Source organism: Sesamum indicum, linkage group LG4 (genome assembly GCF_000512975.1).
Source record: "Sesamum indicum cultivar Zhongzhi No. 13 linkage group LG4, S_indicum_v1.0, whole genome shotgun sequence".
Taxonomy (NCBI): domain Eukaryota; kingdom Viridiplantae; phylum Streptophyta; class Magnoliopsida; order Lamiales; family Pedaliaceae; genus Sesamum; species Sesamum indicum.
In genome coordinates, this window is record NC_026148.1 from 59,631 (window position 1) to 80,013 (window position 20,383).

The 20,383-nt window shown below is 34.1% G+C and overlaps 3 protein-coding genes and 1 long non-coding RNA gene across 4 annotated transcripts in view; 2 read left to right on the plus strand and 2 right to left on the minus strand.

Moving 5' to 3' along the window:
* The window catches only part of LOC105159621, a 4,548-nt gene extending 2,309 nt beyond the window's left edge, over nucleotides 1–2,239 (minus strand). The window contains exons 1-2 of the mRNA XM_011076735.2: nucleotides 1,718–2,239; nucleotides 356–410 (exon numbers count right to left, since the gene is read on the minus strand). Of these exons, the coding sequence (XP_011075037.1) occupies nucleotides 356–410; nucleotides 1,718–2,034 (372 nt within the window). The 5' untranslated portion in view covers nucleotides 2,035–2,239. The remainder of the gene's footprint in view (nucleotides 1–355; nucleotides 411–1,717) is intronic.
* LOC105159622 lies at nucleotides 11,457–14,635 on the plus strand. Its single transcript, XM_011076737.2, has 3 exons — nucleotides 11,457–11,916; nucleotides 12,310–13,643; nucleotides 13,977–14,635. Exons 2-3 carry the CDS (start codon nucleotides 12,321–12,323, stop codon nucleotides 14,469–14,471), a joined length of 1,818 nt encoding a protein of 605 aa, XP_011075039.1. The 5' UTR covers nucleotides 11,457–11,916; nucleotides 12,310–12,320; the 3' UTR covers nucleotides 14,472–14,635.
* On the minus strand, nucleotides 14,665–16,586 carry LOC105159766 (protein NDH-DEPENDENT CYCLIC ELECTRON FLOW 5). The gene is made up of 3 exons (XM_011076952.2): nucleotides 16,014–16,586; nucleotides 15,466–15,939; nucleotides 14,665–14,990 (listed from the first exon to the last, which is right to left on the minus strand). The coding sequence occupies exons 1-3, from the start codon at nucleotides 16,530–16,532 to the stop codon at nucleotides 14,796–14,798; spliced, it is 1,188 nt and encodes a 395-aa protein (XP_011075254.1). The 5' UTR covers nucleotides 16,533–16,586; the 3' UTR covers nucleotides 14,665–14,795.
* On the plus strand, nucleotides 17,458–20,383 carry LOC105159623. Its single transcript, XR_847616.2, has 4 exons — nucleotides 17,458–17,560; nucleotides 17,948–20,088; nucleotides 20,172–20,250; nucleotides 20,346–20,383. It is a non-coding gene; the product is annotated as an uncharacterized LOC105159623 (long non-coding RNA).

The following is a 20,383-nucleotide window of genomic DNA, read 5'->3' on the forward strand; positions in this document are numbered from 1 at the left end:
CACTAGGAGAGTTTACAGTCTGGTCATAATATTCTAAAACATCAGCCTGCAAGTTAGGAAGAAAAGAATGACATCATCTCCGAGACAATTGCAGTGAAACAGGCATGTGAACTAAAAACTAAAATTAAGAATAGCTCTGCATTTTGTACTTGCTGAAAGGCAAAACCCTAGATCACAAAATAGAAAATTGATGAGGACAGTTCTTCTGATCTCTAGCTATTTATCTTTTCTTCAGATATATGGTGAAGTATATGGTTCCATTTCCTATATCATAGAAAGTATTTGGCATGTTAAAACATATCAAGGTAACGAAAACTCGTCATTTCAAGACCATAGAGACATTGAAGAATCTGACCTTATCCATGAACTCCAAACATATGGCGCGTTTCCAGCACACAACATTAACAGGCCTAGCATGACAGACAGGTCATTTACATTATTTTCATAACAATTTCATAAAAACTACAAGAATCCACTTGATCCTGATTCATTGTCAGCCAACACGGCTGATACAAATAAAGAATATGCAAGTAATATACAGTAGCGGAAACATATAAATAACGAGAAACAAAAAATCTCAAATAAATAAATAGCAGAATACAGAGAAAAAACGTTCCTGCAAAGGAAACAAAGGACTCATAGAAAAGGTTTTTTCAATTCGATTCTTGCCACTGGGCTGCAGTTTCAACACATATCAACACGGGAAATCCAAAACATAATCAATTTGGATGTTCTCCCGTAAGACGTAGCAGGAAGGTCAGTACTCGCTGGTTATTCAGGGATGGTAAGGTAATGAAAGGATGTACACCACATTCCCTAAATCCAGTTTTTTCTGCATAGTTATGGAAGTTTGTCTTTGCTCAAATTTTCAAATTAAAAGCTAGTTCTCCTTTGTCTCTACCCCCAATGCACAATGGGAAGCAATCCAGTATACATAAATACTACTTTGAAGTCAAAACTTGTATCCTCTAGTATCCTCAAAGTGGAAACAACCAAGAGCTCCTTGGGAATCATTCAAGTTGGATTTGCTTTCAATAGGAAGAAACGAAGAACAATAGAACTTGATTTTTTCCTTGACAATGCAACAGAAGATATTACGGCCTGTATAGAAGTTCGGTCACGTTCAACCATTGGAGGTCTTGACAGCTTTCTACATTGGTCCTCTACCAGTTACAGACATCTTAAGTGGGAACGAGAAGTATTTACTTTTGCACCGTAATGCTCTGGTCCACGAAAGAAAGTGCATGGCCTTCAGTTCAATGTCAGACCATGGGCAAGTTTACTACCAACATTAATTTAGTGATCACCTCTGGCTTATGGATTCTAGTTAAGAATGTCTTCAATTAAGTTAAGCAGAAAGGTGACAATTAAGTTATGCAGAAAGGTGATGAGGTATGTGCTATTTGACATGGGACATGCAAGTGTAGTTATGCTGGAGCCAAAAGTAAACTCTCAAGACTAAAGCTCTCACAATCCAACAAAAATAGGCCATCCCAGAATTATTCTCAGTTGCAAACATTTTGCAGTGAGAGAATATTTAAGATTGGTAATCAAACAAAATTCAACATAGAGAAGCTAATGAGCAAACATCGAAGTAGAAGCCCTCTGCTCGAAACATAACCGGAAAATATGGTACCTAGCAAAACAAGAGCGAGAAAGGAGTTGTAAGGTGTGAGCACTAATTGGGATAAGACTTGAGAGAAGAGTGAAGGCAGACCTGTAGGAGATGTCGAGAACCAAGCCTCTGAAACCAGCAAGCTCATCAATCTCAAAACCTGGTTCATCCTCCAAGATTTCATCAAAAATGCCACCTGAATTATTCCCAGACGATGATGATTGGGAGGCATGCACGGTAAAACCACCAAAGAACCAGAGCTTCTGTTTGTGTGGGAATGAAGGCGAGCAGGTGAATCTGAAACCTCCGTAACCAAAAGGTTTAACTTTACAGTGGTAGTGAAATACGTCGAAGCCAACTGATAAGCCATCACGAATAAAGAGGGAGCTTAGTCGGCCGCCAGCGGTAAATTGTGCCATCAATTCACCGCTTTGAATCAAGGACTGAGAAGTGGACACACTTTGAGACTTGCTTGTATCAGTGACAACTGCGATCCAAGATGGGAAAAGGACTATAACTGCAGAAGAATTGATTCTTTAGCATATAATACCATACCAGTAATGCCAACCTAATACGAATTACAGACTACTAGGTACGGTAAACAAGAAAGGAAATGGTCTTTCTCCCTTTCTGTCCACGTTTGCTCACTTTCTTCTATTTTGTTCACGTAAAAATCTGCCGCCACAAATTCCTGGCTTAGCCTTACTGAAAATCTCCCTAAATGACATATCTACCCCAACAATATCTTCTCAACCCCCCACGTGATCAAATAAGAGTATAAAATATTATGAGTTGTAGCCGGTATCCAATCCAGGTGAAAAGAGGGGGTTTTAATCTTTCACATGTTATTCGTTGCGCTAATTCAACATTCACATCTTATTATCTGGGTACAAAATTCATATTGGTGCCATCCAATTTTCCATTCAGTACTTATTGGATGATTACAGCGGGTGAGAGTTGAGAACTATCGACAGCCCTCACCTTCCTTGATAACTTCAGAAACCCGAACACCAAAACCCCACTGCCCCTGCCACACAGACCAACCAACCAAGTTTTCTTCTTTTGTCCTCTTCTTTCCTTTGCTTCTCCTTCTTCTCACGGAGAAAATCTATCAACAGCAACAGTAGAGGAATTACCCTTAACGGGTTATTCATGCTTATGTTTCATATTGGTGATTCTGTTATATCTGAGTTTGTTCTTGTTGAAGTCGCTGGACTTTGGCCTGCTTGTTGATTGGAAAACAGGTTTTATGTGGTTATGTTCTTTCTCTCTGTGCGCGCGCGCTCGCGTGTATAGGTACTATCTGGTGCTATTTACTTGGGATTTAAGACATGGATGTCGAACAAAATTGATTGTGTTTCTGGTACCTTGTAAAGTTTGAGAAGCATGTAAATTTTAGGTGGCATTTTCTGGTTAACCATGCTGGAGTGCTAGCATCTGTCCGACAAACATATTTGTTTGTATTAGCCTGCAATTATCTTTCTTTCTTTGCTTCAGTTTTTGGTTGTTACTTCTATTAATAATATTGGTCTGATGGCTAAGCTTGAGAAATTTTGTATCATGATGCTTTATTTGCCAATTGTTCCCTTTCCGTGGGTCAATGGGATGGGAATGTCGGAATGGGTGGGAAGCTCCTAAGTTTCCTTCGTCATTTTTTGGAAGACCTCCAACAAGGTGCATGAACTCCTTGAGTTTTTATTCTATTGCTACTTATGAAAATAGCAAGATGGAAGTAATGCTATTGCAAATTCAGTAATGCTATTGAAAACACTTGCTTTTTTAAAAAAATTAATTTTTAATTAATATAAATAAAAAAATATTATATTAAAAATATTAATATAATTATATATTTACATATAAAATGATATTTTATTATTAATAAATATTTGTATATTATTTTTAAAATTTATTAGATTATACATATTATATATTATAAGATATATATATATATACTATTATATATACATTACAAAAAAAAATTATTTTATTGGAACGATTTTCATAGCAATCTTTTTATTATTTTGAACGGCTTTTTTATTTGTAACGTCGTTTACAACGGAAAGGCCTACCGCGGCTAAATAGGTCATTATAAATTATTTATAATGGTTAATAGAAAGTCGTTACAATTTGTGACGATCTTTGTAACGACCCCTAAAAGTCGTCACATATTTGGTGGCATGGAAAAAAAAATTGGAATTGCTTTTGTAACAGTTCTATTGAATTTGATTTAATTGTTATTGTAACAGTCTTTGTAACACATTTAGGTATTGTTGTGCTCGATATTTGGAACGATATTTGTAATATATTTCGGAAGAAAAATAACTCGGCCCGATTGCATCAAAATCATCTTTTGCGCCTAATCCATATATTGTTCATTACCCCAATGTGAATAATTGTCATCGACTGGGATTTGCTCCTCCGGCACTGGAGGGACAGTTATAGCCTCAAAGTACACCTGCATACTGTTTTCGCCATAAGAAGTTCAATTATAATATTTTGGCATAAATCTTTGCATAACACAAGTGACAATTGATATCGTCGGGTGTTCTAAACTTTGTGTTTTTGCATTTTCGACAATGCGCCTAATTTTGTATCTGTTCATATGTCAACGCTGACCCTTTACTCATTTTATGAAAGTCTTACGCCCATCCTCAAACTCCGATGTAAGACCTGCCCCCCTTGGGAGATTCTTATACATTCATCTCCTAACTTCTCGTAACATGAGGATATATATCACTGTATTCACACATAAATATATATATATATCTAATTAACTTTTTAATTTGACAACCTACAAATTTATTAATATTACTCTAACTATTTAGGAGAATACATATAGTTAACATGATATAAGATTAATAAAAAAATTAAAAAATTAAAATAAATAAACTACAATTAATTTAATTAAATATAATAAAGTATTAAATTAGTCTCTGTTACCTTGTCAACCAACTTAAGTGATGATCAGCGCTAGTTGACGGTCTAAAATTTGAGTAATAATCTAAAAGCTAATCAAATGAATATGTATGAAAATCAGAGTGTTGAGAGTGTATCTGGTTAGCATAAGAATTTCTACAGCAAATGAAATAAAATAAAAATAAAAATATAAGTTTCTTTGTAGCGACTTTTATAACGGCCTTTGGAATTCCTAATATAACCATTTAAAACTAGTTGTTATTTTGTAACGGTCATTACCAAAAAAAAAAAAAAATCGTCTCTAATGTCACAATTTTTGTAACATCATCTTTTTATACGTTTTCCAACGGTTTTTGCCACTGCCTTTGGAACGGCTCCTTGTTTCACCAAAAAGTCACTACAAATATAATCAACCGTTATAAAAATCATAGCAAATTAGTAAATACCTATAAATTGTAACGGTTTTAGGCACACATAGATTTTTTAACGGCAATTTTAATGGTTACAGTTATTACAAAATAATTGTATGTTTATTACCCCCTCAATGATGTCAACACGGTCGGTCCATCACAAAATTATTACAAAAGCCATGTGTATTGGAACGGCGGTATGGCCATTACAAAAATACCCGTTATAAATCCGGCCACTTTTTGTAGTGATATTAGATTTGAGATAAGGGTAAAAATATCAAAAAAAAAAAAAAAAAAAGGAAAGTATTAGACAAATCTTAACAGTTAATGCACGTGTGCTGCCAACCTTGGCCTCAGGAGGTGTTTTTTACTTTGTTTTATATCACAGGAAAAGCTTGTCAATGGTTCAAAATTGCCCAGACCCATTACAATAGGTCTAGACCCAGGCCTAGGCACATATGTTTTTTTAAATGAGGCCCAAACCCAAATTCAAACCTAGGCCTAATTAATTAAAACAATTGGATCTAGGTTGAGTAAAATACTCGTCCTTCCCTAGACCCAAATGTTGCTCAAATCAATTTTCTTTAGTTCAGTGTCTTTCTTCTTTAAACTCTTCACCGCGAAGGCACAAACGAAAACATACCTCACCTACCATACTCCTTACTCAAGTCTGACCTCTCCATCGCCTCCGCCACCTTCGTAATGGAAAAAAGTGTTAGAATAAAACCTAAGAGATTTCTTGTCCTTCAACGTCACCATTCTCTCAAGGTTATACATTAAGGTATTCTTTTGATGGGTTTATGTTGGTTAATTATTACATCAAGATATACTTTTAATGGGATTATGCTGGTTGATTGTTATTATGATACTCGAACGCGAAGCTATTTCATTACCCTCTTTGTAGTGGTCACTAGTTCGGACGAACAAAAGGGATGTGTAGGAGTAGCTTTATTTTGACAGTCTTATGCCAATGTTTTTGCTCGTAGAATCTTTCATTTGCTGAAGAACATTTGACATCTGTGTTCATTTGATGTTCGGTCATTGAGAATGAACTAAACATGTCAAACTAACTTAAGACTCTAGTCTCTAATTGAATTTTGGTATTTATGTTACAAAATTATGGTACTATTGATGACCTGCCAAAGTCGAATGATCAACCCCGCTGATGAAAACGAACAGGAAAAATCTCTCTTTTTTGCAAGACATTCACCCACTCAAGCAATCCAGCTCTATAAGCTACACTCCTGGATTGGGGGGTAGAGAGATGATGTCCTTTAAAATTATTAGATCAAGTCCACAAGCCCGAGATACCAGTCTAGCCGACGGAGAACCCAGTTGGCCCATCAACAAGAAGACAAAGCCCATGAGCAGGAAGGAAAAGCCCACAGGCTTACCTTCTACTTTACTGAATTGGCAAGCCCAAGATCTAAACCCATCTCAGTCGGACACGTCATCCTACAGTTGGGAAGATACGTTATATAGTTTGCCAATGCATTGTACACATCACTCTAAAACATCTTTAGGTGGTATAATTAAATCAGCAACAAACGTAATGTTTGGATTTGTATTTTGATTGTTTTGTTTTGTGTTTTGGAGATAGAGAGAGAGAAATAGAGATAAGTAAGTGTGTGTTGAAGATAAATGGTATATTTGAATTTGTATTTTGGGGTAATTTAAAATATTTTAAAATAAGTGGTGTAGGTTTGATGTTGAAATTCGGAAGATAAAAATCATTATTCATTGTCAAATCATATCTCTTTTATATATAAATATTGTATGTTTGATATTATAATTTTGGAAATAAAAATTACTGTTTGTTGTCAAATCATGTCTCTTTTATATATTCTATATATTCTATACAAAAAGTTAGAAAAAAAAAAACACACAGATAAAGTGTAAAAACACAAAAACAAACATTCGGTGTGATTTATTTTATCTCGAAAAATGCAAAACATGAATCTAAACATAGTGAAATGAGTTGGGAAATCCACAAATAACCAATTCTCAGATTTTTGGACAGACATGATAGGATACACTCCAGCTCACGCATCTCAGTCAAATCTAGTTCGAATCTCAAACGGTTTGTTGTGAATAATAGTCAATGCAAAGGTCTTTCAATGGGGTATGGAACTCTACAACAAACCTCGTACCCTGCTTTATACATGCCTATAACTAGATGCATTGTACAGTCATTTGGTAACATCAACACTCACTCTCAAACTCTCACTTATTATCTCCATTTTCTCTCGATTTTTAGGGTATTTTGAGCCTATATTTTGCAGTCCGCACAAACTTATACATTCTATCATTATTCAAGTTTTTTCTTTTTATTTCTTCATTAATCACTACTGACTTAAGCATCGGAATGCAAACCTTTATTTTACAGGGCTAATTCTCTGATAATTTTAATATTTTCTTGAAAATTCTTCTACCATTATGGTGTCGCCAAAAATCTCATACGTATCAAATATGATTTTACATAACTCTCCCTTGGAAAAAAAAAATATGATGATGTTAATTTAGACAAATCAAAAAAAGTAAGAAATTTTAGGGGTTGGTACTTTATAGATATATAGATATTTCTTAAAATATCTCTCTATAATATACATATGTATTGGGTTTAATACAATTTATCCTCCTGTGATATTGAAAATGAGCAAAGTATTCCCCTATGAAAAATAAATAGCAATTTACCTTCTTTTGTTTTAAAAAATGAAGCAATTTACCTCCCTACTTCAATTTTAAAAGTATAGGAAGATAAATTAATATATTTTAAAAAACATAAAGAAGTAAATTATTTTTTATTTTTTATAAAAGAATTATTTATGTATTTTCCATAACACAAATAAATAAATTGTAATTTACCCACACATGTACTAATACACAATGTAGTGTTGAAGTGGTGGCAGAAATGGTGGTTGTGATAGTAGTCGTAGGTGTGTAAAAGTGACCTTTGTAGTGGAAATGGATATTACTATAAAAATATAGAGAAAGAAAAATATTACAATACCAAAAGCTGGAAGAAACATATGTATTGGTGCTTTGAACTTTTTCTAGAAAAAAATTATGATAATGTTCGCAAAAACTTCTGATTTTATAAAGGAATTTTTGTAAACAAAAATTAAAAGTTTTAGTAGAATTAAAAGTGGGTGATATTTGTAAAAAAAGTTAAAAGCATATCAAAGCTAAATTGAATTTGGAGAAAATTTACTTCTAAAACACATTTAATTGATGAAAGACTGTTTTGTCCATATGTATTAAAAATATATTATTTTTTGCTTGTTATTTCACTTGTTGTTTGTTACTAATAATTATTTTCCACAAAAAATCATAAAGTTTATTTCGATTAGTATTTCATATTTATGTTTTTAAAAATATTAAAAATTATGTTTAATTTAATAATGCTTTCACTAAGTAATATAATTGTTCATTCATACACAATAATTAAACTTACACGATTGTTAAAATAATTATTTTATTAATTAATCAAATAATAATATGTACATGAAATAATATAATTAGATGATATAGCGCATAAAATATAAAACTTAAATTATTAAATATATAAAAGTGTAAATTTAATTATTTTCAAATTTTAATTATTTAAAAATTCCGATATCAATTTAAAAATAAATTAAAAACAGTAAAATTGAAAAAAAAAAGTAAATTGAATTTATTTACCAAAAAACCAAAATAGCTAAAAGCACCCCTCCAAAGTGCTTCTAGCTTTTGATCTAAAAGCGCTTCTTTTAACCATTTCATAAGTAGAAGTCAGTATCCCAAACATTTCAAAATACTTTTAAAAAATCAAAAATTAAAGAGCTTTTTTTCGAAATAATCCCAGACACTCCTTAAATTTTAACTTTTGAGAAGCTGAAGTAAAAATTCCAAATACCATTTACAACTTAAATGTAGCCATAAGCACCTTTTTCCAATTTTTGCAAAAACCCACTTAGTCTAATCAAGGAAACATTAGTAAGGTAATTACATAAATGGGTTAAGAAGTTCCTCTGAAGCAGGAATTTGTTTCAAATACAAGGTCCCAGAGACTCCATTTATTTCAAAAAATTGTCAATAAATTTAAAAAAAAAATTGTTTCTTTTATTTATTTATTTTCTTTTAAAGTCTGAATAAAAAAAATGAATGCATTAGATTACAATTTAAAAAATACCATAAAATGGGAGTCAATTTTTTTCACTTTAAATGAATTTTTTTATATAATTTAATAAAATAGTTAACGAAAGGACCAAAAACAAAAAAAAAATTTGAGAACCAATTAAAGTATTTAAGAATCAAAATCACATTAATTTCTATATTTAAAGACCAAAAATACACTTATCCCCCATTTAATGTTATATAAGTTATTTTTTCTAGGTCTGTTATGTTCAAAAGCTGTTGCTCAAAGTGATAGAGGTCAAAATTAAGTATATTATTGATATAAAATTGTCTAGCTTTGATTTAAACTTTTCTTGAATCATAGATTTTAATTGGTTGTATTAAGTTGTACGTGATGAAATGGCGATGAGAAAGAAGTCTGTATATGTGCCACTGAAACAAGGTTTTAAAATGAGAAAAGAAAACTCAAGGGATAATTAGCTGGAACAAGATTTGATATCTATCTTTTGAAAAATTATACATACATTAATTAGAAATATTAATATTACTTACATAAGTCGCCTCTATTTTTTAAAAGATTATACATACACTTTCTAAAAACGTCAATATTATTATACAAACTATCCTTATTTTTTATTGTCCAAAATAGTTATGTAATTACATAAAAAATAAGGATAACTTTTTGTAAATAGACCATATATAAATGATATAACTTTAATGATCCCAAAACTCAAAGCAGGGTATTCTGTGGAGTTAGGCTTGAGCATGCCTAATGATGCAAGCAAATATAGACACTTGCAGTCTTAGTCGAAATTTTTTGGATTTAGTAGGCATTTGGCCAAGCTTACTTGAAATATTTTATAAACTCATACATTTTATATGATGTTTTTAATAGTTTAAGGATATTGAATTTTATTTTAGAAATAATCTCTTAAAGTATTTTGATAAATAAAATATTAGAGTTTAAGATGTTAGAATGTTTGACATAATAAATTCTTCATAATATAATAATGATTGAGAAAGCCATCAAATTTTTGAAATTCGTAATAATACAAATAGATAATTTTGTTTTCAAGTGAAAAAAGATCAATTAAATAAAAGGTAAAGATGTAATATCTTTTTATTATGATTTTTGTAAGAAAAATTTTAAATTCAAAGCCTCGAACTTGATTCTATTGTCAACAATAAAAGCATTTGAAAGCTCTTTTATTTATATTAGTAAACTAAAAAATCTTGAATTGGTAAATATAATAAAAAAATTATTATTCTTTCTGTATTATTGCTATAATACTGAAGAAGGGATTATTATAAAATTAATTTTCTTCAAACATTCAACAACGTGAAATGGGTAGTATATATTAGGGATAATTATACTTGTTTTTTTTATTGGAGTTTAATGTAAATATATATAATTTTTTTATGATTTAAAAATTATATTTAGCTTCTGAAGTTTGCTTCTATTTAATAGATATGTCTTTTCATTAGTAAATATTCACTGAATTTATTGATATTAACAGAAAAAATTGAATAAAAATCAATATTTACCCTCGATTAACTTATTGCAGGTCAAAATAAATCTTTTATGTGTACCTCATTGTATGCATTAACAATGAAGATGTCTAAGGGTAATTTGACTATAAAAAAATTTATTGACTTGTAATAAATTTGTAATAAGTTAATTTAGGGTAGATATTGATTTTTATTTGATCTTTTTTAACATTATCGTATCTATAAATTTTGACTAATGAATGAAGTTATATAAATGATATAGGGGTGGCAACAGGACAGGTCGAAGTCTCGCCCGCCAACTCGAGGAGGACCCAGGACCCAGGACCGACCCCCCCGCGCCCCCCCCCCCCCCCCCCGGTATAAAATTCGTCAGGACGGATCTAACCCGATAGACCTGATTATTTTTATTTTTATTATTTATTTTATAAATATATATAAACAAAATAATTTGAAATATCAATTACAAATAAAATTGTTTATAACCTAACTCAAATATTCAAAGCCAACAAATAAATTCTCAAGTATAAATGAATTATTCATAACCAATTTCTATTTTTTTGTCCTCATTAAGTATTGTGAGATAATTTTTTAATTTATCAATTATTGAACAACTACCTAACAATAAAGAAATAAAATGATATAATATTTTGTTAGTATTTATTCTATCAAAATAAAACAAAATACTATATATTTATATATAAAATTTAAATAATAAAATCGGGGCAGATTTCAGGTCCTGGTCCTTAAGATTTAGGACTCGGTACCCGGCCCGCTTGTAAATATAATTTTTTTAAATCATAATAAATTTATATGAAATTATACCAGATTTAAAGAGAAACAAGGTATCCACATATATTATTGTCTAAAAAGTTGGCAGGCAGAGAAGTGTGGAGGATAGCGGGGGAAATAACAAAAAAGATTTGAAATGCCTTGTATCCCTCCCTAAGCATTTCAAGTAGAATTAGACAAGGGTCCCCTCCCCCGGTGCACCAAACCAAATATGCGGACGCGGTATATCTTGAAACGCAGAACACCATACTGATACATGCTCCGTAAAGAGCCTGTATTGTATGGTATACATCCATCTATGGCGTTTATGCACACCCCTTCATTCCATGAATGAAAACTGAGCACCATCATCAGATCTTCCCTTTTTTCTATTCAGAGACCAGAGTTGATCCACAATATAGAATTCCATGATGCGGATTATTTGATTCGATTCTTTTCCGATTATATACAAAGCTTCTATTTTTATTCACAGTAGGACAGCTCAAGATTTCATTTTTCAACTGTTTCCGAAGCTCTAACAAGAAGGTGCGCCATAGCTACAGCCTAATTCTGGGTATCGAGGTAGGCTCCTTTGCTGAAAAAGTACAACATTTTCCATTTAGTCCGCTCCTGCATATTGATTTTTTGGGTTTCTTGAGCTTCAGGTTCAAATATCTTAACCATACGATGCTTCATATGTTTGACTTTAGGGGGAAAAAGTACGCCATACAGAAATTCCTTTCTTGTTTAATGTTAGAAGTGAAATTTGGGCCTTCTTGAATTAACGTGTGCGTTTACCTGATCCATAATTTGATTTACCAAGCTACAATACAATTTTCAAATTTCAAACCACCAGCACGAACTCCTCCCCCCCCCCCCCCACACACACACACCAAAAAAGGAAAAGGAAAGGCAGATGGAGGCTTATAGATTTTATAGCGCCTTGTTCTTTATGCTGTCCGTTCAATCTTTCAGAGTCTGGTAAAATGGGGAGAAGTCTAAGTCCAATACTTCGTCGGGAGTTGGAGAATCTTGACAAGGATGCTGATAGTAGAAAATCAGCTATGAAAGCATTGAAATCTTACGTCAGAGACTTGGATTCCAAGGCAATACCCATCTTTCTTGCTCAGGTTTCTGAAACCAGACAAACTGGTTTATCATCTGGCGAGCACACAATTTCGTTATATGAGGTTCTTGCTCGAGTCCATGGGCCAAAAATTGTCCCTCAGATAGACAACATTATGAACACCATTATCAAGACCTTGTCCTCGAGTGCAGGAGCTTTTGCTCTTCATCAGGCTTGCTCAAAGGTGGTTCCGGCTATAGCAAGGTATGCAATTGACCCAACAACAGCAGAGGATAGCAAGAGATTTGTCATTCACTCTCTGTGTAAGCCACTTTCTGATTGTCTTTTGGGTAGCCAAGAAAATTTGTCTTCTGGAGCTGCGCTTTGTTTACAGGCACTTGTTGAATCTGATAATTGGCGATTTGCTTCAAATGAAATGGTAAATGAGGTCTGTCAGAGAGTTGCAGGGGCTCTGGAGGAGCATTCGCAGACCAATTCCCATATGGCCTTAGTTACAGCTTTGGCTAAACACAATAGCCTAATTGTTGAAGCCTATGCCAGACTTTTGATACAGTCTGGGCTGCAAATTCTTGATGCTGGTTTTACGGAGGCAAATTCTCAAAAACAGTTGTCCTCCATACACATGCTGAGTTCTCTAATGAGATGTTTGGATCCGAAGAGTATATTGTCTGAATTGGAGTTGGTAATTAAGGAAATGGAGAAATGCCAATCAGAACGGATGCCTTTTGTTACAGGGGCTGCTTTTGAAGCACTGCAGATCGCAAAGAGAATATGTGCTGATAAAGGTTCCAAACTGGAGAGGGGTATAGGTTCGGCCTCTGGCTCAAACTTTGACAGAATGGATCACAGTATGAAGAAGAATATTTGTAGTTCCGGAAACCAATCACCTTTCATTGCATCACCTGAATCACAAACTGTTGATTCTTTCCTTGGCTATGATTATTTTAATGAATCACCCAATTCAATGAATCAGAGCCATCAAGGTGCAGCTTATGATCGGAGGAGTGTGAATCGTAAACTTTGGAAAAGGTGTGAGAATGATGTCCTGGATGTATCTCTTAAAGATGGTCTATTCTCAGATATAACTCGAGGAAGTGACATCATTAGCTCTGACTATGATGACTTTTCTCATAACAATGGAGATTATCTTGAAAATTTCGCAGGTTTTGTTCAAGTGAGTGCTGAAAATGGAGTTTTGAGTAGCAATACTCTCAGTCCTCAGGTATGATTAACATTTCCTGTGTTATGTTTCCAAGTATTTGTTTGAATCATTTATTTTGCTCGGAAACGCAATGTGCTAAAATTAAATTATTCATGATGCATAAAAAATCTTCCTAGACTGTCACTAGATCAGATAGAGAATGTACAAAATCCCCATCAGGATGATTTTGACATATGCTGCAGAACTGAAAATTTCACTTAGTTGCTTTAGCACTGATGCATGGCAGCCTGCCAATTCTCCATATTTTGAATTTGATAAGGCGGCAATTGAGAAATATTTTGATTAACTTAGTCATGTCACCTCATAATACATCCTGGTGTATTTGTGCTTCAGCGGTCCAACTCTCACATTAATGTTGATGATGTGAAGATTTTTTCTACCCCAAGAAAGCTCATTCGCTCACTTCAGGATTTAGATTACTCTGGGCCAGGCTACTGTATGCAACAAGTAAGAAGGTTTGGAAGCCCAAAGACGAGGACATTCGCTTGGACACATACATTAATGCATGAACAAAATGGTCTTTCTCAGGACATGGACCATGAGAGCAATAGAGACAAAAAATCTTCTTCTGGAGGTGACCTGTTCCGTGGTAGCTCAGAATCAGTTTCCTCCACGGAAGATGTGTTTACCAACAAAGATGTACAATTGTTGCCGGAGGTAGTTCATTGTATTAAACCGTCAGAATTTCAGAGAGTCAATGTTCAAGAAAACCATAGTAACTCCAGCCCCGGCATTGTTTGTGGTATTTTTGTTGTTCTAGTTGCAGTGATATTGTGTTTGTTAGCACTAGGTGGTCAGGATGATTACAACATTCTTGTCCCAACCTAGAGTCTCATTCTGACTAATGAAAACTCTTGTACTTTGCCAAACTTTAGGAGCATTTGGATGATACCTTATGTAGGTAACTAGAGAAGCATGTCAATCATCTATGTTTGGACTTGTTTTCATAGGTTTGCTACTCTTTGAGAAACAACTGCTCCTTGTAGAAAACTATTTTTGCAGTTCTATGTTTGAAGCTTGCTTGCATTTAATTCTAGTAAGAATCTCATATAAACTTTTGTCAATGAAAGGCATAATGGTTTTAAGCAAATATGAATTTGTTTGTTTACCTTTAAGCAGCTGAAACATGCAAGAATTCTGGTGCTACCTAATTTAGGAATTGGGATTCCACAACTGCAGTCCTCCTCTCCATTCACTTTGAGCATTCAAAATCAATGGTTCAAGCAGGGCTGCGTGGCCTATGCAGATAAAGGAGTACTTGTCATACCATTCATGTTCTGATCCTGGACTGAACATATACAGTTCTTTAAACCCATTTCTCGTCACTGTCACTGAATTTCTCCTACCCTGTTCAAAAGAGGGGTGAGATAAACATCATCCGTGGGTTACAATTAGACAAAAATAAATTGGTTTTGTTTATCTCGTTTCCATGCACCTGCTTACTAGAGAAGTATATGCATACTCAATTTCTTATTTCGTTTCTAGCAAGCATTTCATCATCACTTTGTATCAATTCTCATGAGATGTAAGATAACTCTTGCACAATATTAAAGAGCGAAAAACACAAGGGCGGTAATGATACTTTCTGCTGCCTTCCTGATTATCAGACAAAATCAAGTGTAAACCATGTCTCTCAATCTACTGGACTAGCCCCAGAATAGAAAGAGCTACCAAACAAGTAAAGATAATGTTGACTAATTGTTTGCGTTCGGTGACAAATTAGCACAAGTACTCCTGTTCGTTTTGTGATGGTTTTAGTTGTTGCATTTGAAGAATAGTCGTGTTATCTAAGTTATATATCACAAACTTACTACGTGCTTACCCGGTCAATGACGGTCAAATCTCGAGGGGCGCAAGTGTAAATCCTGCTTAATTTTTGAGTCAAATGCTTGTAGTTATCTTGCTCTTCACCCTTCAATTCCTCTTTTACGTCTCTCATCAAGCTCTCTACATCATCATCGACATTCCACTTTCTTGCATCCCATTTGGAAAATAGTTTGTTCAGTGCCCAGAATTTTCTTGGATCTTGATTGGTTTTCTTGGCAAATTCATGAGGGATAATATTGAAATCTGCCACAAACGGTGGCCTGATAAAGAAACCTGAGCCCTCTAATCCCACTGCATAAGTTGCATTTGGGGTGCTCACTGCCAGATGGCATGTGATTGAGCCCATTAGATGGAGGGATGCAGTGCTTGAGTTAGAGACTAGAATCTCTGAGGTTAAAAGATCTCGTCCAAGAGTTATGATATGCTTTACTTGAGCAAGGCTTTCTTCGTTTCTGCTGATCAGTTCTACCTGCATATAATTTTGTTAATTTCATCTTGGATTCCTATTCCAGCTCCAGGTTCATATGTAGTTGATCAACTAACCTGAATAGAATCCTGAGGACTTCCATTCACTTGATGAAGAGCCCAAGCATTTGGAGACCATGAGAGTCCGTCATCATTCTGACAGCCCAAGGATAAAGAGAGTCCTCCTTGAACGAGAGCACCGGCGCTGGCATTCTCCCTTGGAGAGACGGAGGTATGCAGCAACTCCATTGTGCCACCATGCCACATCTGAGCCTTGAATGAAGTGATTAAGCCACTGGGGAGCATCAAGTTGGCAGCATTTCCATTCTCAAGTGCCATCCTCACTACACAACTATCGCCAATACCTGAAAAGGTGACTCCGCGTGCTCGCAATTCACTTTCCAAGTCCACGTCTATATGTGGACAAGAAATTGAAGCCACCGCTGGCAATACGATATTTCGTTTATTGCTCAAGTACGGGATTGTGCCCGACAGACTGCACCGGCGTACGCTGATGTTCTTTGCTGCCACGTTGTTTGTAATTGTAGGTTCAGAAATGAAGTTTGGGGAAGGCGGAAAACTGTTAATAATGGCCATGACCTCCGTCTCTGGAATTACAATGGCCAGAACTGGCCCTTATCCTTATTGCTGACCTAATAATAACACTACAGAATAACGAGCCATTTTCTTTTCTGGATATATGTTAAGATCTTTTCAATGGTTATGAATAAACTTGAGAGATATTTTTTAAACTTTGACCGGTTAATTTGTGGTAAAAATCATGTTTAGTCGAATCAATTCAATTATAAAGTAAAATTTGATACACTTATTATTTAATTGATTACTTAAATTATATGTCAATCACACATCAAGTATATTACACTTGTCATATCATTAGTTCAAATCCGACCAACCCAATTTGACTTAAGATTTTCCTAAACACACTCCCCTCAATTTTTTGAAATGTAACTAGCTCTTGAAGCATGGTGTATTGTAATTAATATTTTATTATACTTATTTAATTGAACAAAAAGGGAAAACAATGAAATAAAGAATTAATCAAAATAAATTAATTTTAAATATGTATGAATAATAAATTGTTTAATAAAATTAATTAACCAATAAAGATAGTTATTTGTAAGAAATAAATATATTAGAAGTATTTTAAACAATTCATGTTTTGTGAATCATAGTGAAAACGTCGTTTGTTGTTATTTATTTTAAATGTGAATTACTTAAATAGATTGTTGAAATTAAAAAAATGGCTAAAATACAGACATTCCCTAATTATTTTTACACTTTACCCCCCAATTATTTTTTTTTGGTAACTCGCCTCCTAATCTTTCAAATTTGTTATACATGCCAATTTTTTTAAATTTTCAGGGAAATTATTGAGATTTCTAGTTTGCTGAGAAGCAAGCGCATAAGGGCTGATTTACTTAAGGGCAAATTTGTGATTTCACCCATAATGTTCTTTTAACCCTCATCTGTAAAAAATCCCCAAATTTCACGCCCTAATTTTACAACCTAACTTTTACTCGCCTTGGAAAGAATTGCTACTATGGGCTGGAGATTAAGAGGAGAAGATGATGAAATACCACCTGAAAGACAGGCACCCGACTACGGTAAGTGTTTTCTGTAATTTTTTACTCTTTTTTTTTGTTTGGCGAGTAATGTGGTTAGAATATGGTTGTGGGTGGTTGTATTAGTTTAATGTAATGGTGTTGGAGTAAATTTTTGTTTACTGAGTTGTGAAACATTGTGTTTTATGAATGAATTTTTATTGAGAGTTGTTAGTTGTTTACTAATTATGAAAAGTTGTGAGTGATTTTTTATTAGTTTTGTGTTTGTAGATATGTGTGAATATGAGCATAATGTTGGCTTTTAAAATTTTAAATTGAAATTGGGACCACAAAAAAGTGATATGTACTCCATTGCCTTTAAAATATTGTCTGTTATGTTTTTGGATAAAATGCTTTTCATGGCTTTGATTATTTGTGCTAATATTGCAGGTCCTAACAATGATTATTTCACTATTAGAATGCATTTATTGCTTGAATTGTATGAAATGGCCAAAGAACTGCATATAAACACAGATGCAGTGACATTCTTTTACAGTAGAGATGGGATAAATGATTGCGACTCAATCAGTATGATGAGCACAAATGCTCATACCTTAGAGCTTATAAATTTTGTTAATGACAGAATAATAGGGATCTTCTTAGATCATGGACATGGGTTAGAAAGAAGTCAAAATGAGTCTAGTTCTAGGGCTCACGATTTTGATAATGAGGAAAGTGAAGAGGGTGAAAGAGCTGAAGTGAGCCAGGGGTTAGTAGATGAGGGGATAACAACTGAAGTGAGCCAGGGGGTAGGAGTTATAGTGATAAGAGAATAAGTGAGCCAGGGGGTAGGAGATGAGGGGATAAGAACTGAAGTGAACCAGGGGGTAGAAAATGTGCAAGAGTTGGATGGGGGGATAAAGGGTGATGAAAATCTGCAAGGGATACAAGATGATAGAAACTGTATGGAGAGCCGTGATGAACAATCTGTAGGAGATGATTCTTTCTATTCTGATGTGTTGGTGGATAGTGAAATGGGCTTGAGTGATAAAGTCAGTGACTGGGGAATGGAAGTGAACTGGTGTGGTTTACAAGGGAAGGGAAAAAGAGCAGTTACTCAAAACTCTTCATAAGGCAAAAATCTTCAAATGTATAGAGCCAGAGGCAAGGTTGCTAAAATGGCTGCAGGGCGTGAAGATAAACAGTATGGTATGCTGCAGAGATTGTGAGATCTAACCCTAATACCACTTTCAAGATTAAAACAACAGAGGTTGAGGGTAATTTGTATTTCAAAAGATTTTATTGTTGTTGGGGTGCTCTGAAAACTGGATTACTTAATTTTGTAGGTCACTAATATGCCTTGATGGTTGTCATTTGAAAACTGTTTATGGTGGAATATTACTGTGTGCAGTAGGGATTGCCAATAATTGCATGTATCCATTTACATATGCAGTAAAAAGGAGAAAAAAAAATACATGGCTTTGGTTTCTGGAGTTGTTAATTAATGATTTAGAAATCCCCACTGATAGCAGCAATTGGACAATAATGTCAGACAAGCGAAAGGGCTTATAGAAGCTATTGATATGTTATTACCACATTGTGAGCACATATTCTATGTGCTGCATCTCTACAATAATTTCAAATGGTACATAAGGGTTTATCTTTAAAAATGATTATGTGGAAAGTTGCAAAGGCTACAAAGAATTGTTGACCTTGAAAAAATATTATGTGAATTGAGGGATAGAGATAAGCATGCTTTCAAATGGCTAGCAAAAAAGCCTGCTGCACAGTGGTCCAGAGCATATTTAAGAATCCATTCAAAATGTGACATCCTATTGAATAATTTGTGTGAGAGTTTTAATGTCACAATTGTGGCTGCAAGGAGTAAGCCTATTGTTGACATGTTGGAGACTGTTAGAATGATGTTGATGAAAAGGATCTATGTTAAGAGGGACCAGATAAAAAAATATAAAGGGAATATTGTGTCCAAACATACAAAAAGTGATGGAAGAGCTGAAGATGAACAGCAGGGAATACATTGCTCATTGGAATGATCAGTTTGAGATTGAAGGGTGTTAGAGTGACATACACTGAATCTGACTGAGCAGACATGTAGTTGCAGCAAGTGGCAGCTCACTGGAATACCTTGTGCACATGCAATTTCTAGCATGTTTTTTTTTTTTTTTGGGATACAAACTAGAGGACTACGTGGATGAATGCTATTAGAAGCCTGTGTTCATGAAGGTTTACAGTCACTTAATAACGTTGTTACATGGACCTGAAGAGTGGCCATAGTCAGATAGAAAGCCATTTTGTTGCCTCCAATCATAGAGAGGATGCTAGGTATGCCAAAGAAGCAAGACAGAAAGAAGACTCCCCAAGAACATGAAGAAATGAAACAGAGAACAAAAAAGAAGAAACTTGAAGTCACAAATTGTGGGCAGCATATTGGTATACTGGGAAGACAGGGCTTTCTAATGACTTGCAAGATATGTGGAACTGCAGGCCACAACTCAAGAACATGCCCTCAAAACCCTAAAAATCAGCAACAAGAGCAGAATGTTGAGGTGCCTCCAGCAGAAAAAAATAGAGTAATATCAGTTCATTTTTTTTTTATAACTTAGTTATGCTTGGCCATATAACTAATATTTTTTTTTTGGTATTTTTGTAACAGAAATGCAAAAGAAAAGCAGATGCAAGGCTTGCTACACAAGAACAGAATGTTGAGGTGCCTTTAGCAGAAAAAAAACCAAGTAAACAAACTTCATTTCTATTTTATACCTTAGTGGCTTATGACTTAGTTATGTTTTATCATATAACTAATATTTTGTTGATATTTTTGCAACAGAAAGGCAAAAGAAAAGCATTGCAAGTCTTGCTACACAA

What these genes read in the sequence shown, in the direction of transcription:
- LOC105159622 (XM_011076737.2), top strand. Translation starts at nt 12,321, where the DNA reads ATGGGGAGAAGTCTAAGTCCAATACTTCGTCGGGAGTTGGAGAATCTT. An exon ending in GCAATACTCTCAGTCCTCAG is followed by an intron (nt 13,644 to 13,976) that starts GTATGATTAACA and finishes TTTGTGCTTCAG; the next exon opens with CGGTCCAACTCTCACATTAA.
- LOC105159766 (XM_011076952.2), bottom strand. Translation starts at nt 16,532, where the DNA reads ATGGCCATTATTAACAGTTTTCCGCCTTCCCCAAACTTCATTTCTGAA. An exon ending in GTCCTCAGGATTCTATTCAG is followed by an intron (nt 15,940 to 16,013) that starts GTTAGTTGATCA and finishes AATTATATGCAG; the next exon opens with GTAGAACTGATCAGCAGAAA. An exon ending in ATTTGACCGTCATTGACCGG is followed by an intron (nt 14,991 to 15,465) that starts GTAAGCACGTAG and finishes TCTTTTGAACAG; the next exon opens with GGTAGGAGAAATTCAGTGAC.